General features: G+C 41.3%; 1 protein-coding gene across 1 annotated transcript; it reads right to left on the bottom strand.

Moving 5' to 3' along the window:
- Positions 1 to 153: 153 nt before the first annotated feature.
- On the bottom strand, positions 154 to 15,624 carry LOC138946925 (uncharacterized). The gene is made up of 5 exons (XM_070318337.1): positions 15,470 to 15,624; positions 8,666 to 8,849; positions 8,082 to 8,188; positions 4,621 to 4,820; positions 154 to 1,864 (listed from the first exon to the last, which is right to left on the bottom strand). Exons 2-5 carry the CDS (start codon positions 8,817 to 8,819, stop codon positions 1,621 to 1,623), a joined length of 705 nt encoding a protein of 234 aa, XP_070174438.1. The 5' UTR covers positions 8,820 to 8,849; positions 15,470 to 15,624; the 3' UTR covers positions 154 to 1,620.
- Positions 15,625 to 18,113: the final 2,489 nt, after the last annotated feature.

The following is an 18,113-nucleotide window of genomic DNA, read 5'->3' as shown; positions in this document are numbered from 1 at the left end:
AGAGAGAGAGAGTGAGAGAGAGAGAGAGAGAGAGAGAGAGAGAGAGAGGGGGGGGGGAAAGATATTGCGAAACAGACAGGCAGGCAGACAGACAGACAGACAGACAGACAGACAGACAAGCAGACAGACAAACAGAAAGCTCTGAACACAATCTTTTCAAGGCAAGGCCAATCTTCAAGGCTGGGTTTATTCAATCTCTTGTCTGTAGCAAGACACAAGCTTTACTCCCCGCCTTGTTAATGCAAATGATCACAGGAATTCCGCGGAACACAGCATGTCACGTTCAGAAGCGTATGGTTCATTCTCTCAATCATCAAGTTCGAGCTAGAGCAGTCACAGAGTGGCATTCAGTCCCTTGCTTTACTATAGTAACAGCTAGTTTATCTTTCCTGGACAAGGCAGAAATAATCGGCCAAACATAGTAAGGTTGAGTGATACAAATAATGCGCAGTCCATTCATTGATTTATCAGAGGCACTTCGACCCAAATGTCTTTGAAGTGGTCAGATAGACAAACACTTATGATACAGACAATAAAGTTAGCTTAGAAAGAGTTTGTGTAAATGACTCCAGTGACAGAAACACTGTCTTAGCCAAGTTCATTTTTGTATCATAAGTGTTTGTCTGTCAGTCCACTTTTAAGAACTTTGGGTCGAACTACCGTGATTGTAATGTTTTGTTTTGACATAAATTAAATGTTCCAATAACTTTTTTTTGTTCAGATTTTTGGAACGTTGGCAAATTTATCTGATTTTAGATTTTTGTTTGATCAGAGGGGCCCACAATAGACGTGTAATAACACTCTAACCCAGAATTACAGAGATGGCACGGAATTTTGGTCAAAAAACGTGTTTTGGGTTTTGAGCATTTTCAGGTAATAGAATCATTGTGTAATGTAATTGCGTCATTGTCAACCTCTTTCTTGCAATAAAGTGATAATTTTCACCGTCTTTTATCAACATTTGACACCATTTTGAAAACTGTTGACGCTGTTTTCTCAGAATCATTTTTTTAAACATCAGCGCCGTCATTTGAAAAATATTTATCTTCTAGACTAACTGTCCAGTCTTCTTGGCTCTTTTTTTTTTTACAAGAAATCGTATCTTTGTGCAGTAACAGAGAGACATTTTAAGAATTACCCAGGAATGATTTTAGAAATGCTGTCAAAGTACAAAAACTTGCCTTTTTTCTGACATTGATTTTGTGCTTATAAAAATCTACCCAGAAAGTAAAACCTGTTTATAAATTTTAAGAAGTTCCTTTGTTGTTGCATTAAGGTTCATTTTTAGAGCAACATAAAACATACTGCAAAGTTCTATCTTTATTTTTGCGGAAGATATATTTGTCTCAAAAACTGCATGTTTGATCCCAAAACAAGTCACGAGGAATTCCATTTTGACCAATAATTAATTCAAATATCACTTTTATGGATAAAAAACACTTTTTTCTGAGGATTAATATCAAGAACCTTGAAACAAAACTTAAAACGCTTGCTAAAGAAAAAAATCTGAATTTCCGTGCCATCTCTGCCCTTAACTGACCAAAGCTAGCCTTCTTGCCCTTAAGAGGCGTACGTCTGAACATGGTGTTCCGCACAATTCCCATCGTCGCCACACCTGTGCTAATTGTCACCGGCACCTGAAGAAGCTGACGCAGCAAAACACGTGAGCTTGCTGTCGTTGGGGACTTTCACGTAGTAGTCGGAAGACAGATTGAGGAAGTCGCCCTTGCAGAAACCGTGGAGAGCGGCGTCGACCACATAAACGTTAGGGGGAATCGCAGGGTCCCTCACCATAACCTTGATTACAGCATGCGTGATGGTCCGACGTGCGTTGAATATCACCTCCGACAGAAGTACAACGGTTCTGCACAAACATAGCAAGATACAGATGAACATAGAGAGGAATTTAGAGAGGAACATACAGAGATGATGATGATGATGATGATGATGATGATGATGATGATGATGATGATGATGATGATGATGATGATGATGATGATGATAATAACTGGACATTTGTAAGTGCCTAACCTATGGCTCTAGGCCCTTTACAAAAGAACATATACAGAATAGAACAATCAAATGTACAACCTACATAAAACAATTAACCATACGGATAAAAATCACCACATGTACTGTTCACACAATATTCATATATGCTAATATACACACTATATACGTAGGCTGTTCCATAACTATTTGGAATCTCGGAAACGGAAACACATTCCAACAATCTAACCAGGCCATTTTCCGGACCAATCCTTCCCCAGCCGACACCCAACTGGCCATCCTCTCAAACGTTCTCATTCTGGCCTGGGATCACGTGACATCAGCTATACCTGGTATGGCCTTCGTGAAGGCTAGGACAGAGTCTATAACAGTGTTTCCGCGGCTATTCAAGTTTCTTGAAATCCGAGAACAGGCTGAATTAGCATGGGTAGATGTCAAGAAAATAGGGTGGATGCAACCAGCAGCAGTGCTCCCTTTGCTGCCAAGAAATATGCAGATTCTGAGGAGAAAATGGGGCTGGATTGGACACACCCTTAGGAAACCAACATCCAGCATCACCCGCCAGGCTCTCACTTGGAATCCACAGGGGAAAAGAAAGAGAGGGAGGCCAAGAAACAGCTGGAGGCGGGACACAGAGGCAGAACTGAAGAGGCAAGGCAACAGCTGGAGGCGGGACACAGAGGCAGAACTGAAGAGGCAAGGCAACAGCTGGAGGCGGGACACAGAGGCAGAACTGAAGAGGCAAGGCAACAGCTGGAGGCGGGACACAGAGGCAGAACTGAAGAGGCAAGGCAACAGCTGGAGGCGGGACACAGAGGCAGAACTGAAGAGGCAAGGCAACAGCTGGAGGCGGGACACAGAGGCAGAACTGAAGAGGCAAGGCAACAGCTGGAGGCGGGACACAGAGGCAGACCTGAAGAGGCAAGGCAACAGCTGGGCAGAAGCGGAGAGAACAGCCCAGAACAGGGTGCGATGGAGAAATGTCGTCAATGGCCTATGCTCCGCTGGGAGCAAAGGGCCTAAGTAAGTAAGTAAGTAAAGGCGGTATACACAGGTGCGTTGTCATGTTACAGCATAAGCCCTCGAATACCCGTGTTTGGACGGTGTTTGTGCCAAGCCTCGAATATTTTCGAACATTAGTGGTGGACAAAACAGTCAGACGTGCCTGTATGCCTATCCTCAAGAGTCACAGCCTTGACTGATCTAGCGACGAAAGATGCAAACGATTTTAGGGCTTCTTTTTATTTGAACTTGGCAGGGGTTGGGTCACCTGGTTAAACACCCGAACAGACGACAGTTGTTTGGTTTCAGAGTGGAACTAATTAATTCAGGTTTTGTCACCACTGACAATATTCCATGTTGATTTGGACAAGCCATTGCTCATTTTTTCAAGTATTGTCAGGCAACACTCTGTCCTACCCCTCTTTTTCCCGTCACTGGGTTCATGTGGTACCCAACCGGCAAATCGCTTTGGGGCCATTAATATTTGTGTAAGATCTTTTCAAATGCAGAGCTTTTAATGCCAAGGGCATATTGCATCTCCCTGATTATAATGACGTGATCTTCTCTTATTATCTGTTCAACAGCGCCAATGTTTTCGAGGATAACGGATGAAATGAGTAGACCAGAGTGGGTATCATTTTCGAGGCTCCGTCCACCCGGTTTGAAATTGCTGTACCAGTTTTACACCACGGCTCTACAAAGGGCGTTCATCCTAAAACATTTCATCACACTTTCATGCAAATCGGCCTCTTTTAACCCTTATTTTGTAGTTATTGTAAGTTATGGCTCCGAAATCGCGAATTTGAGCTTCATGACGCAATCTCATACATTGCGCGGTGAGTATCTTCCCGAATCGACCATATGAAAACGACATAACTTTGGAACTTCATTTTTTGTGTTAAGCCTCACGATAGTCTATTTTTTGAAGGCATGACTTTGTATTTAACGCCATTTTGCCAGAAGTCTGGATTCTAAATAATAATGGAACAGCCCTCGTATACACGATTTGTTTGTTTGTTTGTTTGCTTAACGCCCAGCCGACCACGAAGGGCCATATCAGGGCGGTGCTACTTTGACATATAACGTGCGCCACACACAAGACAGAAGTCGCAGCACAGGCTTCATGTCTCACCCAGTCACATTATTCTGACACTGGACCAACCAGTCCTAGCACTAACCCCATAATGCCAGACGCCAGGCGGAGCAGCCACTAGATTGCCAATTTGAAAGTCTTAGGTATGACCCGGCCGGGGTTCGAACCCACGACCTCCCGATCACGGGGCGGACGCCTTACCACTAGGCCAACCGTGCCGGTGTATACACGATACATGATGATGATGATGATGATGATGATGATGATGATGATGATGATGATGATGATGATGATGATGGGGGAGGTGGTAGTGGTGGGAGGGGGGGGGGGGGGGGTAATGGGTTGTGCAGTTCTCAGGAGCTGTTTTCCGTAGCAGGTACGTAGTGTCGTCACTCAGTTTGAGACCCTATATTCCATAAAAGAGGAAGGAGGTGGGTGGTTGGCGATGGGTAGATGGGGGGGGGGGGGGGGCGGGGGTCGGAGATTGGGGTGGATGTTGGCTTAGCTGTACTCACGAACTGTAGTCTGTAGCCAGCACGTAGTTGTCGACCCAGGAGATGTAGTAGCCAGCCGCAGATTTTGGGAAGGACCAGGCATGGTAGTCGCTGGACATCTTGTTGCCGATGATCGGGTTCACATAACTCCCCATTGCACACGTCTTGTGTGTGGGGAAAGATTGTGTAATCTTGACCACAAAGAAGTCCCGCTTTTTATGCTGCAGTAAACAACAACACACTTGCAACAGCGTGTAGACCAGTCACACCACATGTTTCATGTAACAACACACTTACATAGCTCGCAGACAACAATGTCTTTAAAAACAACACACTTCTCTGTACTGTGCGAAACACCCAAGTGTTGCACCACACTTTGAAGTAATCCCACACTTTGAAGTAAATTACTTCAAAGTGTGGGGATGTGCCCCACACTTTGAAGTAAACCCATTTTTTACTTCAAAGTGTGGGGGGATCTTCCCACACTTTGAAGTAAACTCAGTTTTTACTTCGAAGCGTGGGACTTTTGCATCGCCTGTTTGAGCCTGATGATTTTGTCCAAAAAAATGGCAGTCTTTTGGATGAGTGAACAGAAAAAGTGAGCGAGCCAAGAAACAGAGTGATGTTTGTTATCAGGCTTTAAGCAATGTCCTATTGTTGAGTGTGACGAAAACTCGTGGTGACGATTTTAAAACATGTTGGGTCATGCGGAGACTATCTGGGAACAATTGGGCTAATTCGGCACGATTTTACAAGCATGGGCTCACTGTTAAACCCCCCCCCCCCCCCCCCCCTACGACATTTCTCCACAAAATGTCCCCACTGTCACAATTTCCCGCCAAATGTCCGCAACTGCGATAATTTCCCGCCAAATATTCCAACTGCGACAACTCCCCGCCAGATGTCCCAGCTACGATAATTCCCACCAAAATGTCCCCACTATGACATTTCCCCGCAAAATGGCCTCCACTGCGACAATTCCCCGCCAAACAGCCCATCTACGACGATTCGTCGCCAAATGTCCCCACTACGACAATTCCCCGCCCAGTGTTCCCCACTGCGACAATTCCCCGCCAAATGTCCCCACTACGACAATTCCCCGCATACTGTCCCCCACTGCGACAATTCCCCGCCAAATGTCCCCACTACGCCAAACTCCCTGAAAAATGTCCCCACTGCGACAATTCCCCGCCAAACGGCCTCACTACGACAATTCCCCGCAAAATGTCCCCATTACGCCAATTCTCCCTGGAAAATGTCCCTACTACGACAATTCCCCGCCAAACTGACCCACTACGACAATTCCACGCCTAGTGTCCCCCAATGCGACAATTCCCCGCCAAATGTCCCCACTACGACCATTCCCCGCATAGTGTCCCCCACTGCGACAATTCCCCACCAAATGTCCCCACTACGCCAATTCTCCCTGGAAAATGTCCCCACTGCGACAAATCCCCGCCTAACGGCCCCACTACGACAATTCCCCGCCAAATGTCCCCATTACGCCAATTCTCCATGGAAAATGTCCCCACTGCGACAATTCCCCGCCAAACTGACCCACTGCGACAATTCCCCTTCTAGTGTCCCCAAACGTGACAATTCCCCGCCAAATGTCCCCACTACGACAATTCCCCGCATAGTGTCCCCCACTGCGACAATTCCCCGCCAAAGTTCCCCACTACGCCAATTCTCCCTGGAAAATATCCCCACTGCGACAATTTCCCGCCTAGTGTCCTCCACTGCGACAATTCCTTGCCTAGTGACCCCAACTGCGACAATTCCCCGCCAAATGTCCCCACTACAACAGTTCCCCGCCTAGTGTCCCCCACTGCGGCAATTCCCCGCCAAATTTCCCCACTACGCCAATTCTCCCTGGAAAATGTCCCCATTGCGACAATTCCCCGCCTAGTGTCCTCCACTGCGACAATTCCTTGCCTAGTGACCCCAACTGCGACAATTCCCCGCCAAATGTCCCCACTACAACAGTTCCCCGCCTAGTGTCCCCCACTGCGGCAATTCCCCGCCAAATTTCCCCACTACGCCAATTCTCCCTGGAAAATGTCCCCACTGCGACAATTCCCCGCCAAACGGCCCCACTACGACAATTCCCCGCCAAATGTCCCCACTACGACAACACCCCGCCAAGTGTCCCCCACTGCGACAATTCCCCGACAAATGTCCACACTAAGACAATTCTCCCTGGAAAATGTCCCCACTACAACAATTCCCAGCCAAACGGCCCCACTACGACAATTCGTCGCCAAATGTCCCCACTACGACAATCCGTGTGACCCCACATGTTCTAAAATCGTCACCACGTGTTTTCGTCACACTCAACAATAGGTCATTGCTTTGGGTTGATAATAAACATCACTGTGTTTCTTGGCTCGCTCACTTTTTCTGTTCACTCATCCAAAAGACTTTGCCATTTTTTTGGACAAAATCATCAGGCTCAAACAGGCGATGCAAAAGTCCCACGCTTTGAAGTAAGTTACTTCAAAGTGTGGGAAGATCCCCCCACACTTTGAAGTAAAAAATGGGTTTACTTCAAAGTGTGGGGCACATCCCCACACTTTGAAGTAATTTACTTCAAAGTGTGGGATTACTTCAAAGTGTGGTGCAACACCCAAGTCTCTATACGGTAACAAACCCCTACCTCTCCGTACAGTGACAACTGCTACCTCTCCGTACAGTGACAACCATCTACCTCTCTGTACAGTGACAAACACCTACCTCTCTGAACTTTGACAAATCCCTACCTCTCCGTACAGTGACAAACCCCTACCTCTCTGTACTTTGACAAACACCTACCTCTCCGTACAGTGACAACTGCTACCTCTCTGTACAGTGACAAACACCTACCTCTCTGTACAGTGACAAACCCCTACCTCTCTGTACTTTGACAAACACCTACCTCTCTGTACTTTGACAAACACCTACCTCTCCGTACAGTGACAACTGCTACCTCTCTGTACGCTGACAAACACCTACCTCTCCGTACAGTGACAACTGCTACCTCTCCGTACAGTGACAAACACCTACCTCTCTGTACAGTGACAAACCCCTACCTCTCTGTACTTTGACAAACACCTACCTCTCTGTACAGTGACAAACCCCTACCTCTCTGTACTTTGACAAACACCTACCTCTCCATACAGTGACAAACACCTACCTCTCTGTACTTTAAAAAAACACCTACCTCTCTGTACTTTGACAAACACCTACCTCTCTATACTATGACAAACACCTATCTGTCCGTGAAGTGACAAACACCTACCTCTCCGTACAGTGACAACTGCTACCTCTCCGTACAGTGACAAACACCTACCTCTCCGTACTGTGACAACTGCTACCTCTCTGTACTTTGACAAACACCTACCTCTCCGTACTTGGACAAACACCTACCTCTCCGTACAGTGACAACTGCTACCTCTCTGTACGCTGACAAACACCTACTTCTCTGTACACTGACAAACACAAACCGATTTGGCATCCTGCGCCAGCGGAATAGACAACTTGAGGTCATAGATGGCTCCATTCATGATGACAGGATTCCTGCCAGATGTGTAGTGACTCATGTACCATCTCCCTGCAAACCAGCGGCGATTGCCATTAATTGCCATACTTTTTGGGGAAAAATCAACTTACATAAAACCCACAAATATAAACAAACAGACAAACCAACAACAACAACAACAACAACAACAACAACAACAACAACAACAACAACAACAACAACAACAACAACAACAATCGTACAGCCAGTAAAATATCCTCTACGAATCTGTCTCCCTTTTTGGTGTACCTTATCTGGTTCATATTTTACGACAATTTGAAAATGACGAAAAATCCCTTGCAACAGTGGGCGCGAATGAGTAGGGTTTCTTTGGCCGGGAAAATGTACAGAGATCAAACCGCGAAAGCTGAAAAGACGCCATTTTACCATAAAGACACTTATCGTTCTGAACAACTTTCTTCTCAGGCAATATTAAAATTATGCTTCGATTTATTCTTAAATAATAACTTTTAAAAAAAAGTCCTCCAACTGCCTGTCAGCCCGACTAACCTTCCAAGAACTGAGGCATGTGTAGTGAAGTGACGGGCATGGCGGCCCTGTTGCACTGCACCATCCGCGGGTTGTACCCATAAGCACCAGTGGGCACCCAGCACCACAGTCCCAGCACCACTACGGTAGCGGTCAGTAGGGTCAACGATGACATTGTCGTCTGCTTGGTCGGCTCTGGTTGATGCTGGTTGGAAAACGATACATAGATAAATAGTTGAAGAGATTACACATCGAGCCTCTGTAGATATTAACACTATTGGTCGATCATGAACATCTTTTTTATATCCACTGCAACGATGTGTGTATAGCCTATTTATTCCACCTTTGGTAAACAATATTTCAACACAAACATTCGTGTTTATGTCACAGTTTGATGAAATCCTAATCTCTCTATCAGTCTATCTACGCAGATGAATGATTACTGCGCCGCTGTGTAATGTAGTTCCATCAAAATAATTCTCGATCCGACGACCTTACGCCTAGGAGGCCCATGTCTTATCCACTGGGCCACTGCGCCCTTCATTGGTAGTAGCACTGATTCGATGAAGGTAGATTTCGATACAGAAAATAACCAAACTGCGGATTGCATAATGAATTGCATGTGTTTAAGTGTGTAGTTGTTATAGTCTAGATGCGTTATGTTTGTGTGGTCCGCACCAGATATGTATATTATGTAGATTTGAGCGTTCGGAAGTTTTCAGTCGCTACAAAGTAGTCCTCACAAAATATGACTGCTCGATGATTCGCGGTGATTGCTGGGTGAATAACGTTTCGTTGCTGGGTGAATAACCTTTAGTTGCTGGGTGAATAACCTTTAGTTGCTGGGTGAATAACCTTTAGTTGCTGGGTGAATAATGTTTAGTTGCTGGGTGAATAACCTTTAGTTGCTGGGTGAATAACCTTTAGTTGCTGGGTGAATAATGTTTAGTTGCTGGGTGAATAACCTTTAGTTGCTGGGTGAATAACCTTTAGTTGCTGGGTGATTCCATTAGGTTAAACACTTTTGAGTGCAGGGTAGCTATGTCATTTTCCCTTTGGATCTTTTAGGGGTATTCCCGAGCGTCTGGTAGATGATTGTATTTCAGCGATTTGAATAAGTGTGAGTTTTAAAGGCTAGCTTCATCCCAAACCAAAAGGGGCAAAATCTGCAAGGATTACGTATAAAAATACTGGTCCATCAACCAGTTTGTTTGTTTGTTTGTTTGTTTGCTTAACGCCCAGCCGACCACGAAGGGCCATATCAGGGCGGTATCAACCAGTTTCAATTTGTAACAACTTCCCAACATTGTATATGTTATAGTAAATTTACAAAACCAGGAAATGTACTAATGTCCAAAAAATGTCAGACAATGTAAACATTTATTGTTTCACTTGAGGAATTTCCTAAAAATTCTAGTAAATTTGTAAATGTTCTGATTTAAAGGAGTAAGAATATTTACTGAAAACGTATTTCATACACAAAGAGTGATCTTTAGATCGAGTGGAAACCATTGATTGATTTTGGCATCTTTGAAAGTCAACATGTGATTCTACAATAAAACATTATTTATTATTTCATTGATTATTATAGTTGCAATGATTTCGTTAGAAAAAGTGAGCGCGGGAAAGAGTTGCCGACGTCACTTGATTGGTTCATTAGTCCATTGTTGTATGGATAAGCAATTTAGCATAGTTTTTCCTGAGAGAAAAATTGAGAATGAGATTAAATATTCCTTGTTAATGTTATTCATCAACCTTTTGATGTGTATTGTTTTTGATTAGAATTCCACACATTTATTAACAACAAACGTCTTGCATGCATAACGTATAGTGGCAAAGTTTTATTTTTTGAAAGTTGGATACAACGAGGTGTATTGGTATTAACTGACATTGTACGTTCGGGAGACATATCATATCAAGACATGTGATTTGATTGGATATTCGCCAAACCGAATTCTTGAATATAATGTTGTAAAAGCTGCTGTGTCATTATTTATGAGGAAAAATGTTGTAAATATGACTGATGATGTTTGTATTACCTTACCACTGTTTAACGGCAAAAATGTGTTAAGTGCCAGAGAATATAGGAAAGAGATTATTAATATGAAAACAGATGTACCATGTTCCGGAGGATTTTGGAAGAGAAAGTTTAATGTAGAAATTGATGAACGATCTTGGATAGTTGCCTATCAGTCAACACAAGAGACTAGATTAAGAGTTTTACACTGGAAAATTATGCACAACATTTATCCGACCAACATTCTCCTGTGTAAAATGAAAGTAACGGAAACTAATAAATGTAATTACTGTTGTGATGTAACTGATTTCATTGAACACTTCTTTTTTAAATGCCCGGTTGTATACAAATTCTGGAAGTTTATTGAAGAATTTATTTTTCGTACTTTAGAAATTAAGATTGTTTTGAAAGTTTTTTTTTAATTTTTTTTATTTTTATTTTTTTATTCTTTTTTCTTTTCTGGACAATATAACATAAGACAGATCACAAACAGTCTACATAGGGTAACGAAAATAGCAAATATCCAGTTGAGGCCATCTCAACCATATCACTTACACACACACATATAAACAGACAGTACAAAAAGGATAGAGAGAAAAGAGAGAGGAAGAAAGAAGAGTGACAGAAGAGAGTAAGGATCAGGGAAAGAAGAGGAAGAGGATAGCGAGCGGTGACTAGGCTAAAAAAATTAAAAAAATTAAAAAAATAAAAAAAACATAAAATCATTCAATCGCATGCCTGTACAGATTCCAGTTTCTGTTGAAAGAAGTTAACTCATTGTTAACCAATGCATTGTGCTTCTCTGCCAAAAATCTTTGTTTTAGAGTTAAAACAAGAACCTGAAAATGGGGGCCGGTCGCACGTATTTTAGATGTATAAATGTGGTATTTTGCGATTAGAAGGAACAAATCAAAGGTTTTGTCCGTCACACAGTTTGTTTGGTAGCCACAGATAATAAGTTGCTTATACAGTCTAACATTAGTACAATGTACAAAATTGTCTCGCATCCACTGAAGGAAATCATTCCAAAAGGCCTGTGTTTTTGTACAGTCCCAAAAAAGATGTTCTAGCGTTTCCTCCTGCTGTCCGCAGAAAGTACAAATAGGAGATTCAACAATTTTTCTCAGATGCAAAAAACGCTGGGTGGGTATAATTCTATATATCAGTCTATACTGAAACCATCTGAGACGTACGTCCTCAGTTGTTCTTTTAATTTTTAGAAAAACCTTATTGACATCTACATTACAGTTCAGTGCAGCTGTCCACTTTTCAATACATTTCAGAGGATCAGTATTCTTAATCAAATATCCATAGACATGTTTAGAACCACCACTGGCCAAGCACTGCCAGACACATGGGTCACTTACCACAAAGTTATCACAAAAGTCAATTTCTAGCTTACATTGATACTTCTTAACAGCCCGTACTATTCCTTGATATAACAAAAAATTAACAGTCAAATTTGGGTATTTTCTGCTAAATTCATCATAGGTCAAAAATCCATCTTCCTTCAGCAAGTGACCAACAGAAACAATACCACAATGTGCCCAGCTTCTAAGAAACAACACCTTCTTGTCTCTGCATATATTGATATTATAAAAAAGACATTCAGATACAAAGTCATGAAAAGAAGATGGAATACATTTGTTACACACTTTTTTATAATGTTTAAAAACATCAACCCAAAAAGGATTAACAATTCTTTGCATCAGTACATTTGCAAACTCGCCCCCACGTTGTTTCACAACTCGGACAGCAGGACATAATGCATAGAGAATTTGTGTAATTTTTCCATCATCATGTAAAACTTTCATTAGCCAGTTTATCTTCAATGACGATAGAAAAACTCTCACGTTAACCATTTTAAGTCCCCCCTCTTCATATGCCTGATACATGGAGGTTCTTTTAATTTTGTCAATTTTCCCGTCCCAAACAAAATTAAACAGTAGTTTCTGTAGATTAGCTAGAAAATCCTCATCTGGGTCCGGCAAATTCATAAATAGGTAGGTAAGTTTGGACAATGCCAAAGTCTTAATGACTGTTATTTTTCCGAAAGGGGTTAAATTCCTTCTGGACCACGAGTTGAAAATTCTCTTAATCTCCACAAACTTGTTTTCATAGTTTATTGGAACAATTTCCTCGATGTTTGTCGAAAACCAGATACCCAAAACCCTGAAAACAGTGGGATTCCAAACAAAGTTGTGTTCTGGCATAAACTTAACGTTAGAATTTTTAGAGGCTCCTATCCACACTGCTGACGACTTATCATAGTTAATAACTAGACCTGACAAAGAAGCAAATGTCTGTAGTGTTTCTACACATGCACAAAAAGAATCTTTGGTACCATCAAGAAAAAAAGTAGTGTCATCCGCATATTGTGACAATAAAATTTCGACATCAAAAAAGTTCAGTCCCTTTATTTTTGGATTCTGACGCATCATTATTGCCATAATTTCGGCACAAATTAGAAAAATATAAGGAGACAAAGGGTCCCCTTGACGGGTTCCTCTCTCCAGATTAAACCACTCTGAATATTGTCCGTTTACTGCTACACTTGATTTACTATTTCTGTAAAAAGTTGATATCCACTTTTTTATATCATTTCCGAAGTTAAATTTATTCAGTGCTTTTTGTATAAACGACCATGCAATGCTATCGAAAGCTTTTTCAAAGTCTACCATTAACAGAAGGCCATCAGCTTGTCGTTCATTAGCATAAATAATAGAATCATAGAGTAAACGAATATTTTCGCCTATATTCCTACCTTGCATAAACCCTTTTTGATCTTCATGAATTATGGTTGGGAGAACACGTTTCAGCCTTTCAGCAATGCAGGTGGAAGCTATTTTGTAGACAGTATTTAAAAGAGTAATAGGACGCCAATTTTTTAGAAACCTTTTATCTTTCCCTTCTTTGGGTATGCAGGTGATCACTCCTTGACGTTGTGTTACCGACATTTCACCTTTTCTAAAGCCTTCATTAATTGAACGAAGCAAGAAAGCACCTAGATCAATAAAGAAAATTTTAAAAAATTCTGCTGAATATCCATCCGATCCAGGGCTTTTATCGTTTTTAAGTTGTTTTACTGCTTTGACTAATTCTTCTTTACAAATAATACCTTCAAGTCCATCACGTTCTTCATCAGTCAAAACAGGATGTTCTAAGTTATTAGGAATGTCTTCATTCGTTATATTATGTTCCCTTGAAGCATACAACTGTGCATAGAAGGATTTAGCTTCTTTAGTAATCTCATCACTGTCACATAAAAGTTCGCCATTGTCCTTTTCAATAAAACACATAGCCTTTTTGACAAAGTTTCTTTTTTCAAGACTACAGAAATATTTAGAATTTTTTTCACCATCTGCAATCCATTTTGCTCTTGATCTAACAATCAACCCGTCTACTTTTTTCTGTCTTAACTGAAACAACTCTTGCCGCTTCTGTTCCAAAATAGTTACATTCTCATCATTTAGATTACTTTCTAAAACCTTAATCTCATCCATCAGATCAGTCTCCCTTCTGCAATTTTCTCTCTTTTTCTGCGCTGCAAACGACATAGTTTTACTTCTTATCTCTAAAAGTAACATTTCGAAAAATAATTGATCGTCAATAGTTAACTGTAACTCCTCATCATCAATCTCTGCAATGTTAACTGTATCATACACGAGAACAGCATACTGCTTTTTAACCTCTAAAATACATTCCTTAACTAAGCGAACATACTCAATATCTTTTAATAAACCATTATTAAATTTCCAAAAGGATCTATGCCTTTTAACAACATCAGTTTTAAAACTCAGAGATACAACAGAATGATCTGAGCAATATCCAGGTGAGATATTAACATCATCCACAACAAGACCAAGTTGTTCAGAGACAGCAAAATAATCAAGCCGGCTTCTCTGTGTGCTGAAAGTTAGTGATGTTTTATTTGGTATGCATTTTGTAATGGTGAAAAAGGCAACTATGTATAAACTGAACCACATTATCTTAATCGGAAAGATGTGCGTTAGTATATATAAAAAAAACAAATTCGTTTTTACCGTTGGAAAGTATTTTTAATAGGCAGTTACAGATAAGAAGCATTTTTGTGTGAGTGTTCGAAGAACAAAACGTTAAAAAGTTAGCTTGTTGTACTCGATAAGTTGTATTTAATTCATTGTATGAGATATTGTTAATTGTTGTTATTTATTTGAATAAAAAAATTTCAACATGTTAAAAAAAAAAAAATTAAAACAAAAAAACGTCTTATTTACTTAATTCATTTTTTTTAAACCTGAAAATTCATGAAATTGAGCAATAACCTAAAAATATGAAGAATCTGAAAATGAGATTTAATATTGCTCGTTAATGTTATTCATGAACGTTGTGATGTGTTCATTACATTGATGTGTCTCTAGAATGTGACATCTTTATAAACAACAAACTCGTTTTCTAAATTTATAAAACAAAATCAATATTGAGATAACTGAGCATTTTCTTAAAAAATAATTTTGTGAAAATTTACCAAAACTGTTTTTCCTGTTTAGTAATATTTTTAAAGAAACAGTACGCAAAATTCAGGAAATATACCCATTTTCTATGATTCGGAAGAATTAAAAAAGTAACTTAACCCGTTTTGCCAGTTCCGTAAGTTCAGGAAAGAAAACGCCATACACGATTCAGGAAATGTACAAGTTACCCAGATTTTTTGGATTTTTTTTTTTTTTTTTTTAGCAAATTTACAAAATCCCGTACAGGTACAAATTTAATAAAATGTTTAGAAAAATTTTTAATTTCACACACACCAATACACAAGACATACTCACCAGAAGGAGTGTTGAGCAGGACGATCTCGGAAGACGATTGTTGGGGCCTGACAGTGTGGAGATTTATACAGGGAACGCTGCGCACGTTGAACGCTTCGTGTCTCAAAATCTTCAACAAGTCAGTAAGACCGTATAATCTTGACCAATCACATGTTAACCGATTAGTAAACTAATTTGATGAAAATTGTACTTACAGTCAGTTTTACCTGACTTAATGTTAATGGCACAATAGGGATTGATTATATCCCTTGAACAACATCTGTTAGCATTACATCGCGCCATAACACAGGATTTGCCACTGGCCTGAAAAATGGTGTGTTGACGCCACGTGTACTGGATGGAGTTAGACGATAAGACGACAAGATCGCTAAAGCCCCCAAAGAGGTTGTTCAATGTTAATCCTGCGCAGGGCGAATCTAGTTTCAACTTGATTTTCTTCTGTGCTGCGTGGTTACCCACCTTAGCATATAACCACGTTATGTCCCAAACAGTCACTAGTACTGGGATCAGAAATAGCAAGTTAGCAAGCGTGGTTACCCACCCATATAACCACATTATGTCCCAAACAGTCACTAGTACTGGGATCAGAAATAGCAAGTTAGCAAGCGTGGTTACCCACCTTAGCATATAACCACATTATGTCCCAAACAGTCGCTAGTACTGGGGACAGATATAGCAAGTTAGCAAGCGTGGTTACCCATCATGGCATATAACCGCGTTATGTCACCCCAAACAGTCGCTAGTACTGGGGACAAAAATAGCAAGTTAGCAAGCGTGGTTACCCACCTTAGCATATAACCACGTTATGTCCCAAACAGTCACTAGTACTGGGATCAGAAATAGCAAGTTAGCAAGCGTGGTTACCCACCTTAGCATATAACCACATTATGTCCCAAACAGTCGCTAGTTCTGGGAACAGAAATAGCAAGTTAGCAAGCGTGGTTACCCACCTTAGCATATAACCACGTTATGTCCCAAACAGTCACTAGTACTGGGATCAGAAATAGCAAGTTAGCAAGCGTGGTTATCCACCTTAGCATATAACCACGTTATGTCCCAAACAGTCACTAGTACTGGGATCAGAAATAGCAAGTTAGCAAGCGTGGTTATCCACCTTAGCATATAACCACATTATGTCCCAAACAGTCGCTAGTACTGGGAACAGAAATAGCAAGTTAGCAAGCGTGGTTACCCACCTTAGCATATAACCACATTATGTCCCAAACAGTCGCTAGTACTGGGAACAGAAATAGCAAGTTAGCAAGCGTCGTTACCCACCTTAGCATATAACCACATTATGTCCCAAACAGTCGCTAGTACTGGGAACAGAAATAGCAAGTTAGCAAGCGTGGTTACCCATCTTAGCATATATTCAATACAAAATTGCATGCATTTGTTTCTCTTTCTTTCATGGTACAGGACCTGCTTATCTCTCTGAGATGTTATCAAAATATTCAAACCTCTCCTCTCTTCGCTCTGCACAGATACCAATGTACTTAGTAAACCAAAAAGAAACAGAAAATCAACTAACTATGGATTTGAGAGATCCTTCAAGTACCAGGGACCTCTTGTCTGGGAGAAAATCCCCCGGAGCATTAGGGATTCCCAGTCACCATCTGCCTTTAGAACAGCCCTCAAAACACACATGTTTAAGTTAGACCTCTGAAGGAGATCCCACGATCGGTGAGTCATTGGCGCTGCCACGTGTATTATCTACTAAAGTGTGGCGTTCGTGAAGATGTGTATGTGCCTGTGTGTGTTGTACTAGTATAACGTATGCGTACATGGAATGACATTGCGGGTTACCTGAACATTGACACTGAATGACGAAAGAAAGATTGTGTGTGTGTGTGTGCGCGCGCGCGTGCGTGTGTGTGTGTGCGTGTGTGTGTGCGTGCGTGTGTGGGTGTGTGTGACTATGTTTGAATTTATTCGGATTTAGTTCTCTTTCCTTGTTTGCATTGTGATTATGTAAGTGTAAAGCGCTCTGGGCTTGTCACCACGAGGTTTACGCGCTATATAAGTAATCGTTATTATTATTATTATTAACCACATTATGTCCCAAACAGTCGCTAGTACTGGGAACAGAAATGGCAAGTTAGCAAGCGTGGTTACCCACTTTCTTGGGCTACTACGTTCGCATGCTTCGCGCAGACAAACGTGACCCGTCTGGGTCTTCGCCGGTTTCGGCTAGGCATCGCGCATGCGTTACCACATGTTGTCTTGGAGAAGAATGGTTTTCAGTGTTTATCTTTTAGTTTTAGGCCAACGTGTTGACTAAGTGTTTTGATATTGCTTCACGCGACTTTTTTACATTTAGTCAAGTTTTGTTTTAAACTTGTTTTCATTTACTCGCACACTGTGCGTACCGATAGATTCTACGATTCAAGTATTTTTGGCCGAGAAATTTACTCTGAATGTTTACATAACGCTTCACGTGACTAGCACAAGACCAAATGCGCACGAAAAAGATCCTGTAATCCATGTCAGACTAGTTCGGTGGGTTATAGAAACACAAAAATACCCAGCATGCTTCCTCCGAAAACGGCGTATGGCTGCCTAAATGGCGGGGTAAAAAACGGTCATACACGTAAAATTCCACTCGTGCAAAAAACACGAGTGTACGTGGGAGTTTCAGCCCACG

Source organism: Littorina saxatilis, linkage group LG14 (genome assembly GCF_037325665.1).
Source record: "Littorina saxatilis isolate snail1 linkage group LG14, US_GU_Lsax_2.0, whole genome shotgun sequence".
NCBI lineage: Eukaryota > Metazoa > Mollusca > Gastropoda > Littorinimorpha > Littorinidae > Littorina > Littorina saxatilis.
The sequence above is the reverse complement of the archived record's forward strand: the minus strand, read 5'-3'. Positions and strand labels throughout refer to the sequence as shown.